This window comes from Dasypus novemcinctus, chromosome 27 (assembly GCF_030445035.2).
Source record: "Dasypus novemcinctus isolate mDasNov1 chromosome 27, mDasNov1.1.hap2, whole genome shotgun sequence".
Classification (NCBI taxonomy): domain Eukaryota; kingdom Metazoa; phylum Chordata; class Mammalia; order Cingulata; family Dasypodidae; genus Dasypus; species Dasypus novemcinctus.
Window position 1 is genome coordinate 33,346,670 of NC_080699.1, and position 11,420 is coordinate 33,358,089.

The window sequence follows — 11,420 nt, forward strand, 5'->3', positions numbered from 1 at the left end:
TATGAAGTTTCTGTAGACAGAATCAGCTTTTAATGTCCTAGGCCAGCATTTGGAATGAAGTTTGCCAGAGACTGAGGGAGGAAGAAGTGAGCTATCAAGGAAAAAACTGGCTCTTGAAAATCAAGAGCCTGGATTCTAGTCACAGCTCTGCCACTGAGCAGATGAGTGATTTTGGGAAGGTACATAAGCCTGAGTCTACTGTCAGATAAATGAGGGGGATGAATTAAGTGTTCCTCAAGACCCTCTAAATATAAATATGGCATTGTATTAGAGAATCTTCATAAATTAAAGAACCCTTATTATAGGGAGTATCAACCAGTTTAAGAAAGAGTTAAAATGTCCTCGCTGTAACCACTGAAGACTGAAGCACCTATGGGAATCCTTTAATAAATATTGCTCCTTTATCAGAAGGAGTTTTTGCTCAAGGTTTTCTTCAAAGCAATTTTGACATCCTTATTCCTCAGGCTGTAGATTAATGGGTTGAGCATAGGTACTACAATGGTATAAAACAGGGAAGACACTTTCCCCTGGTTCATAGGTAAAAGAGAAGATGGTCTGAGGTACATAAACGCCCCTGACCCAAAGAAAAGAGAAACTGCTATTATGTGGGAGCTGCAGGTGCTGAAGGCTTTGGACCTGCCCTCAGTGGAACTGATGTGGAGGATGCTGGAGAGGATGAGGGCATAAGAGATGAAGATGGTGACTGTGGGAATGCCAATGTCAATGCCCACAACAATAAAAACGACCAGCTCATTGACATAGGTGCTGGTGCAGGAGCGCTCGAGAAGGGGAAGGATATCACACATGTAGTGGTTAACAAGGTTGTTAGCACAGAAGGTCAGTCTCACCATGCATGCCGTGTGGGCCATGGCCCCGGCAAACCCCATCCAATAGACACCAAGCAGAAGGAGTAAGCACACCTGAGGAGACATGGTGACTGAGTACATCAGAGGGTTACAGATGGCGACATAGCGGTCATACGCCATCGCTGACAGTATGAAGGACTCAGAGACAACAAAGAAAAGGAAGAAGAAAAGCTGAGTCATACATCCTGAGTAGGAGATGATGTTCTTCTCTGAGACAAAACTCATAAGCATTTTGGGGGTGATAACAGTGGAATAACAGAAATCTATGAAGGACAAGTTATACAGGAAAAAGTACATGGGGGTATGCAGGTGAGAATTCAGCCCAATCAGGGTTATCAAGCCCAGGTTTCCCACCACGGTGACCATATAGAAACCTAAAAACAGGAAGAAGAGGGGGATTCGGAGTCCTGGCTGGTCTGTTAAGCCTGCAAGGATAAACTCTGTCACAGAGGAGGAGTTTACAGCCACCATGCTCATCTAAGGCTTTCTGTGATAGCAAGGGAGGAAAGAGCACTTAGAAAGAGAGAACCACCTCTCAGTGTCTTGCAAATTGGATCCACACAGAGAGATTTTTGAACTTCAGTGGACAGGCCATTCCTGATCTCCATGGGTCTGTTCTCATGGTCCCCACGTGACACTACCCTCTAGAGCGCGCTCTGGAGGATGGAGATGCGTCCATGGCAAAGATAATCGCTGCTGTGAGTTGGTCCCAAGGATAAGCTGGGGTGACTTGGATATTTACCTTGGTTCCTTTGTTGTGTTCTTCCAACTCCCATTCTGCTCAAGTGTACAAAACCTGGGGCCCATCTCTGGGAGAGTCCACTCAGAGATTGAAGCCAACCCACCTGTACCTGGAAGGTCCAGTTCAAAGTCAACCCCAACAGAGCAGAGAGGTGAGGCAGTCTCTCACAGCCCTTAGGACTCAAGGCTGGGACTTGGGAAATTTCAGCCCTAATTCAGTCACTCACCATCCTTCACCCTGGAGCCTCAGGGCTACACCCCTCGCTCCAACTTTTATCCTCATTTTTTCAAGCAGAGAAATGGCCCTGGTGAAAGAAAACACACATGAAGAAACTAAGCATTGATCCTTTTAACCCTGTCCTATTTAGAGAATCAGAGCCTGGGCTGCCTTGGAATTCTTTCTGAGCTAAAGAGCATGATAGCTGATCGAGACTTGGACTAGAGGCTTTTCTCCAGCTTGCAGAAGGGATGCGGCATCCTGCCTGTCATCAGCGCCAGCCAGTAAGAGAAGACTGAGCAGCTTTATTCTGGGTTTAGAGATCTGGGGACATGGTTAGGAATAGAAAGCCAGAGATTCCCTCGGGATCACAGCTCTACAAATTAACGTTACAAAGAAAGAGATTTTGCTTATACCCTTGATAATATTTGCGTGGGCTTTTGGAAACTTTATTTGTTCAATTAACATCTCATTAATATACAAAGCATTGTGCAAAAAATAAAAGCATAACCATTTATTGGTTGAGCACTTACTGTGTATGCAATACTCTACCTGTCCTAGCATGGATACACTGCCCCTAGCGTGTGAGAATCCACTACAATTTTACATTTATTACTTAATTTCAATTTCCCTTCAAATTTTATGAGTGGCTTTTAATTATTCCCACTTTAGAGATAAGTAATTGTCCATACGTGAAGTTTAAAAAGTTCTATTCAAATGTAGGTCCATCTAATTCCAAATGTGGTGTCTTTAAAAACGGTTTAACATCTCTCTGTAGGAAAAAATGAAATGTATAAAGCAGGACCCTTGCCTTCAAGACTTTAACAATCATTGGAAATGATTAGATCATATGTAACCAACTAAGCGAAAGAATGTGATAAGATCCAGAAAAGATTTTTAAAAATTAAATGTTGTACATATTCAGAGGAAGGCATTCAACACACCACTTCCTTTCCAGTTTATCACAGGAACTGCATAATATCTAGTGCAGAGGAGAAAGAAATCTTCCCTGTCTTCTCCTGGAATTTGAGCTTGATGGTGAAGAGCAATCTCCATTAGTTAAGAACAATTTTTTCCAAAAATTGGCCCCTGTCCTCCATCCTCACTCCTTCCAGTTTTATTCTCAGCCGTCTTCCTGGGTCCTGGGGTCCTCATACCTGATGCCTGGTAGTTTGACCCCTCACCCCACTGGACCAACTATAGTGGTGTCCCCATTTTGCTGCTTTGGTCTTCTCCTAACTCTGCCTCTCTCATGATAAAAGTTACCCCTTCTGTGTTCTAGTCTCTCAGAAACTTGCTTAAGCTGAGTGATAGCTTATTTAAATTCTGATAGTGTCATAGATTTGAAGCAATATTAAAATTCATTTAATTCTGTAGTTAACTAACCTAGATGAACCATTGACTTAGATAATTATATGTTTATTAAAATGCATATTTTGCTGTCCCTATCCAGACATCCTAAACCAGAATCAACAAGGGTGGCACTTTTTAATCTACATTTCGTTTCTACATCTCACCTTGGTGAACAGGATATTTAGTCAGGTTTGGGATTCACTGATCTAACCACCACCACCACCACCCTTTATTTTCCAGACAGGACAAGTGAGGTTCCACCACAGACCTGGTTGGTGGTAGAAGGAAGAGTCTGAAATAAAACTTGGATCTCCAACCTCTCCAAATACTCTGGCCTTCAGTTTGTTAGAAATGCGGAGGACAAGGGTGTAGTTGGAAAGCAGGTCTGAAACAGCACCTGAGGGTCATACTGGGGAGAAACTTGAAAACCAGGTCAGGAGAGATATATGCAGTGTGCTTGGTAATGGGGGGCCATGGTACTTTGAACAAGGAAATGATGGAGTAGAGCCTTGCTGGGAAAGGGCAATTAGTCTGCTGTGCCTTGGGGTATCAATGGCTTGATGTAACACTGCTGCAGACTGTGTGTTTTTTTCAATCTTGTAACTCAGATGCCTGGCAAATTCAAAGCACTAGCAATAAGGGATGAAGTTTTAGACCAAGTAAGTTACAAGTAAATGGAGCAAAAGGCCTTTCTAAGCTTCTTGCTGCATCACAAATCACATAATATTGGCCTCTGCCGTATGGCTGTGGTGTCCTCTACCCTCAATGTGCTGATCATTTTTACAATGCCCTGAGTTCAGGCGCCATCACCAAGACATCTTTGATGCCTCATTTCATATTATTTGGCCCACCATTTCAACTCCTACTGTTTGTGTGACAGACAGCTGCACCCAACTGCAGCCAAATAATACCTTTTCCTTGGAGGCACCACTTGGTCCTGCTTTGTGCCCTAGGACTTCTCTGCCAGGATTTGGCAGGAAAGCTTGTGGGAATCCACTCAGCCATTCTTGGCAGATGCAGATCTGGAAGTAAACCAAAGTTAACACTTCCTGGGGGTCAGTGGATGAATGCTCCCTGTTCTTTGTCTCTAATGGGTCATTCTTCATAGTAGCTCAAAGGGGCTCCAGAAGGATTGATCCTAAGTTTCTCATTAAGGTAAGCAGGTCAATAACACACCTTTGGATTAACTTTCCATCCTTCTCTGTTTCACCTTCCTCTTACCTTGAGTCCTGTTCCCTGGAGTCATTTCTAAAAATAAACCACTTCCATCACCTATCTTTCTTTTAATTGACATTTATATCCCTAGACTACCCCTTTCAGTCACAATCCCATTTACAAACCAGCCATGTTGGTAACTCACAATAATGTATTACCATCAACTCTGTCCATTTCCACACCTTTACAGTCAAGCTAATTGAAAATTCTACATACATTAAGCATCAGTACCCCTTCTCAGTCCTCCTCTCTGATCATATTCTTTCATAATCTGTAACAAATGTTCTACAACAATGTAAGGTGTTGGTTGGAGGGGTGATGTATATGAATTCTGTATATTGTGCATGATTATTTATAAGCTCCCAACTTCTCTAATAAAAATAAATAATAAATATAAATACAAATATATCACTTCCACACAAGTCCTGGTCTCCAGCACAGCCTTTCGTGGGAACCAAAGCTAAAACACTCCTAACAGTGTTTAAAAATGTCTGCCCAAAATGCTGCTTGCTCCACCTGGTGGGAGGAATTGCCTCATCTGAAGTTATTTGGTTCCAGGTCAGGACATTAAAGATGAACCATTACATTCATAAGGTACCTGAAATTCCACAGTTCAAAGAAGTTTTGTGTCTTGAGTACACTCTGTCAAAATGTCACAAAAAAGTAGAATCTCAAGTCTTTATCAGCTACTACCTTAAAGGGTTTCAGCTGGGATATCTTAGGGTACTTTGTCTTTAGATCGCTGAAGTTATACTTACATGCTTAGTGAGCATCCATAGTCTTCCATCAATGTGATGGATATGAACTAGGTGTACGTACATTTGTGTCTTTAAAACCAAATGTAAAACCCAGCTTGCAGCCACTTGAAAAAATGGTTATTAATCTCTGTTTCTCAATCTCTTCATCTTCAAAATGGAGATAATGAAAAGAATTCATGAAGTTGGTATGAGGATTAAATTAAATTATGAAAATGGGAGAAGCTAGCAGAGAGGCTGATATATGGAAGAGTCTTGATAAAGGTTATAGGTAATAGGCATAGTAAATATAAAAATACATAATGGAATGAGGAAGTAAGAGAAAGTAAAAGCTTGCTGAAAGCTACATGATCTAAAAGAGACAAGAGAGGAGCCAGTATAGGAAGAAGGAGGAGAGCTGACAGAGGTGACAAGGTGTCTGAAACAATATTTTTTTTCTTCAAAACTTTATCTAAGGATTCTGGTCAACTAAGATGATGGCATAAGACAATTCAGAATCTTTGAGCAAGGAGTAAAATCTGGCAGAGTCAACTTCCTCAAAACTCTGGAGAAGAGTTAAAGGGTTGCAGTAACTGGGAAAGAAACAAATCATGAAAAGTCACATTTAAAGAGTAGGAGAAGCCTTTGGTGCCCCTGCTGGCCTTCGTCTAACCCCTTCCTGCTGTGGCGTGGAGCCAGCCTACACACCCATTGTAGTCCCCTGGCCCTGTTACAGAGGGAGATGGGGAACCTGTTTGCACATATTGGGGTACCTCTTTGTTGGGTCCAACCAATCAGATGGCAGCCTAAAAACAGAACTGGGAAACTCATCTCTAGCTACCTCCCAGTGTTTGCCTGCAGGCAAAACCACCTTGCTGACAGCTAAAGCAGTGAAAGAAACAATTAAGTGAAAGTGGTCTGGGGCAAAGGACTACCTGCCTGAAGACATACAATTAAGCACACTAGAGGGGAAGAAAATCTATTTCCTAAGCAACAGATGTGGCATTTGATTTCCTGTGGGGAAAATAGGAAAAAAAGGGAATTCGTAAGGCCACCAGCAAGCACTAACCCAAGACAAGATACAGGTTCAGAAAAAATGGAGAAGACGAAGACCCTGTACCTCACATTCACCTAAGGTTGATTTTTTGATAGGATAGCTAAAAATTGAAGGAGAGCACAGCCAGTGAAGAGCAAATTTGCAAAGACTGTGAGAGGTACTTTTTGCACTGTATTGTTTTTGGTAGCACCTGGCACTCAGGAAAATCTCTGTCATATCACTAGCTGGGTATAAACTTTGGGAACAAAGAGCTCAGGCCCTAAATCCCAGAGATAACACTTTAAAATGTTAAAACATAAAGTGTGCAACAAAAGATTACAAGACAAAGAAGCAGGAAATGATGGCCCATTCAAAGAGAAAGGATAAAATTCCAGAAACTATGAATGAAGAAGACCATATTTGGGTCATACCAGACTGAGACTTTTAAAAAATTGATGCTCAATAAGACCAAGGAGATAAAAGAAAACACATAAAAGACTAAAGGAAAACAGTGCATTACCAATATGAGAATCTCAATAAAGAGAGAGAAATTTTAAAAAGGAACCAAACAGAAATGCTGGAGTTGAAAAACCAATTAACTAAAATGAAAAATTCTCTACAGATTTTCAACAGCACATTGGTGCTGACAGGAGAAAGAATCAGTGAACTTAAAGACAAGACAATAGAATGATTCAGGCTAAGGATCAGAAACAAAAAATAATTTTAAAAAGTAAACATAGAATAATAGAACTATTAACCTTTGTTATTAACCATAACAATATATGAATTATGTGAGTCCAAAAGAAGAAGAAAGCAATAAAGGGGCAGGAGAAATATTCAAAGAAATGATGACAGAAAACTTTCCTAATTTAACCAAAGACATGAATATACACATTCAAGAAGCTTCATTAGAATAAACTCAAAAAGAAACATGCTACACACATACTAGTCAAACTGTTGAATGCCAAGAACAAGGAAAGGAAAGCAATGTATTATATACAAGGGAGTCTCAATAACATAAAGTATTGTTTTTTCACCTGAAAACATGGAGACAAGAAGGTAATAGGATGAAATATTTAAAGTGCTGAAGGAATGAGACCAAGTTTCCCCAGCTAGGGAACTCAGCACTCCCTCAGTTGTGTGTAGTTCTACCTACTATGACAATACCCAACAAATATCTGAACATATCTATATACACTATATACATGCCCTGGAGAACTCTCTCCCACCCATGCATCCCCCATCAATGACACCCCAAACTACTGCTCCCCCCCTGCCACAGTCAAGGCCCTCTCTGATCCAAAAGTTCTTCAAAACTTAAGCCTAATATTTTGCCAAATTCAATGAGCAGGAAAATGAAATAGTAATGATAGGTTCAAAGATTAGAAATACAATACATAATAATTTAGAAAAACTAAAATAAAGTAAATAATAAATTGAGGTATTATAAAATGAAAAAGTCATAAAACTTTTTTTTCATGTTTTGCCTTTCATCACTGTAATAGGTGTTACCCTGTATGTACAGTGGCAAGGCAAACTCTTCCATTCATTCCTCAGTGTCTACATCTTTTTTTTAAATTTTTAATTGTTTTCAAAAAAGTTTTAGATCACAGTAAAATCGCATATGCAATATAGGTGACTCCCATATACCCAACATCAAACCCTTTTTCCCCTTCCCTGGCAACGATCCTTTTACATGTGGATGTTACATTTCTACAGCTCATTATCAGACTTCAAAATACAGCTACCAACCATGGTTCCATTATGGTTTACATTATGGTTTATATTCTAGACTGTACAATTTTCTAAATTTTTGGTTACATTGTGGTTTACATTATGGTTTACATTTTAGACTATACTCTTTTATAAATTTTTGGTGGACTTTAACACAGCCTATATCCATCATTGCATGATCTTGTGGAACATTTCCATTGCCCTCCAACAACCCCCCACTTTCATCTATTCTATTTCTCTCTCTCCCTCCCCATGGGGCCCACAGTGACAATCAAGTTCACTGCTTAAAGGACAAGATTCATAGATACTTGCAACAATGCTGAGGGCTTGACACACTAGTCTGTTCTCTCCCATTGGGAGTACCCCATTGTGAGACACCCTCTCCCCAATGGAACAGCAACAATTTCCCAAGTGCAAGGGCAAAGACCAGTGAAGAAGTATGGTCCAGTGATGGGCCCTTGATACTGATGACTATGTTTGTGAGTCTGTGTGCTTGAAATTTAAACTTGGCCTAGAGCTGCAGGGTGCCTAAGAGTTACCTCCTGAGAGCCTCCATGTTGCTCAGATGTGACCGTTCTCTAAGCCAAACTCAGCATGTAAATGCATTACCTTACCCCCAGCATGGGACATGACTCCTGGGGATAAGTCTCCCTGGCACCGAGAGATTATTATCAGTCAGCAGCTGGTGATGCAACTAGATAAAGACCTTGAATGAAAGGGGGAAATGGTAAAGACAAATGAATTTATATGGTTAAGAGATTTCAAAATGAGTTGGGAGGGCATCATAGGGGTCACGCTTATGTACATCTCAGCAGGATCCCAGAGACAGAAAAAGTAGATACAACCCCAGGTACTGGTGCTTCTGAGGGCTACAGAGATACACAGGTTCTACAGTCATGGTGGATGGCTCTGGAGTTCAGTGCCTTGCCAGTGGGCCCTACTTTGGAGTTTGCGCTCCTTAGTATGATGGAGTTGGACTCAGATGTGACCTCTATACATATGCCTCTTCAGTCACTTTTACTGCACCTGTAGTCGGCCCTGGGGTTGGTGTATGCTCAAGAGGCTTGGGTCTCTGGACTGTCCATGTGCCAGCTGGGCCCTGAGCCTCAGCAGAGTTGCAAAACCTATTCTCTGGTTCATTGGACATACCCAAGTCAGCTAACAGGGAGGTGAAGATGGTCAATCACCACACCAGGAAACAGAGAGTTTACAACTGCAAGCAGGAGAATCACATCCATCAGCCATGTGGGACCTAAATTCCCTTTTGATTCAGATGAGGAGTGGACATCGCCATCCTGGGGTCCAAAAGATGTAGGAATAGAATATGGATTGGAGTGGACTTGCTGGTATTCTACTATAGAACTATTGTGACTCTATCAATGGGAGAAATTGTATCATTGGTGTGGCCACGAGGTTGCTGAGGGCAAAGAGAGGGAAGATGAGGTGTGATATGGGGGCATTTTCTGGACTTGGGGTTGTCCTGAATGGTATTGTGGGGACAAATGCAGGACATTGTATGTTCTGTCATGGCAGTCTGGATGGACTGGGGGAGAGTGTAGACTACAGTGTAAACTGTAGTCAATCTGGCATGGCAGCACTCCAAAATGTATTTGCCAAATGCAATGAATGTGCCATGCTGATGAAAGAGGTTGTTGATGTGGGAGGAGTGGGGGGAGTGGGGAGCAGGGTATATGGGAACCTCTTATATTTTTTAATGTAACGTTTTGTGTGATATATATATCTTTTTTTAAAATTTTGCTAAAAAAAAAGGAAAAATAAATGAAGTGCTGAAAGAAAACAATGGCCTACTAATAATTTTATGTAAGACTGCCTTTCAAAAATGAGAGAGAGATTAAGACATTTCCAGATAAACAAAAACTGAGGGAGTTCATCACTAGACCTACTCTACAAGCAATGCTAAAGGGAGTTCTTCTGATAGAAAGAAAAGGACACTAGACAGGATTGAAGTGGCATAAAGAAATAAGAATTTCTGGGAAACGGACTTGGAATAGTGATTAGGGTGTCTGTCTACCACATGGGAGGTCCGCAGTTCAAACCCCGGGCCTCCTTGACCCGTGTGGAGCTGGCCCATGCACAGTGCTAATGCACGCAGAGTGCCGTGCCACACAGGGGGGTCCCCCGCATAGGGGAGCCCCACGTGCAAGGAGTGCACCCCTTAAGGAGAGCCGCCCAGTGCAAAAGAAAATGCAGCCTGCCTAAGAATGGCACCACCCACACAGAGAGCTGAAGGGACTCAAAAAATCAAATAAATATGAAAGTAGGTACTAACAGAAGAATTGAGTAAAATATGTATATATTAAACTAACCACAAAGAGCATCTGGTAAAATGGTGGAAGAAATGTTAATGGATTAAATTCTAAAGTCAAAAGGCAGACATCAGAAATTGGATAAAAATGTGTGACCCAACTATATGCTGTTTACAAGAGATTTGCCTTAAATAAATAGGTTGAAAGTGAAAGAATAGGAAAAATATACCATGCAAACCAAAAGAGAGTAGCCAAAAGAGAGCTAGGGTAGCTATACCAATATCAGATATAGACTTTAAGTCAAAAAATGTTACTAGGGACAAAAAAGGCCACTATACACGAATAAATGAATCAATTCAACAGGAAGACAACAAATATAACATCAGAGCCCCAAAATACATGAAGCAAATATTGACAGAAGTGAAGGGAGAAATGGATGGTTTTACACTAATAGTAGGAGACTTCATTACACCAATTGAAATAATGAATAGAACTTCTACATAGAAGATCAATAAGGAAACAAAAGACATTAATGATACTATAAATCAATTAGACATAACAGCAGGACACTTCACCCAACAGCAGCAGAATACACATTTTTCTTCATTGCACATGGGTCATTCTCCAAGACAGACCTTAGGTTAAGTCAACAAATCAAGTCTGAATAAATTAAAAAATACTGAAATCATATGCTGTATGTTTTCCTACCACAGTGGCTTGAAGCTAGAAATCAACAGAGGAAGAACTGGAAAATTCATAAATTCATGGAAATTAAACAACACACTTTTATACAACCAATGGGTCAAAGAAAAAATCATAAGGGAAATTAGGATGGATCTTGAACAAATAAAAAGGAAAATACAACATACCAAAACTTATAGGATGCAGTGAAGACAGTGCTGAGAGGGAAAGTTTTAGCTCTAAGTGCTTACATGAAAAAAGAAGAAAGACTTCAAATGGGAGACCTACTCTCAAAACTGGAAGAACTAGAAAAAGAAGAGCAAATTAAACCCAAAGAAAGCAGAAGGAAGGAAATAACAAAGATTACAGCAGAAGTAATGAAATACAGAATAAAAAAATGGAGAGAAACAGCAAACCCAAAAGTTGATTCTTTGAAAAGCTTTTTTAAAATGACAAACTTACAGCTGGCCTGACAAAGAAGACATATAAATGGCCAAAAGCATATGAAAAGATGCTCACCATAATTAGCCATTAGGGAAATGCAAATCAAAACAACAATGAGATACCATTCATCCC

General features: G+C 40.6%; 1 protein-coding gene across 1 annotated transcript; it reads right to left on the reverse strand.

Annotated features, from left to right (window-relative positions):
• Positions 1–404: 404 nt before the first annotated feature.
• LOC101427810 (olfactory receptor 8B8) lies at positions 405–1,337 on the reverse strand. Its single transcript, XM_012529299.3, has one exon. The coding sequence runs from the start codon at positions 1,335–1,337 to the stop codon at positions 405–407; it is 933 nt and encodes a 310-aa protein (XP_012384753.3).
• Positions 1,338–11,420: the final 10,083 nt, after the last annotated feature.

Bases quoted from the DNA above. Each gene is read 5' to 3' on its own strand.
- LOC101427810 (XM_012529299.3), bottom strand. From the start codon at position 1,337: ATGGTGGCTGTAAACTCCTCCTCTGTGACAGAGTTTATCCTTGCAGGC.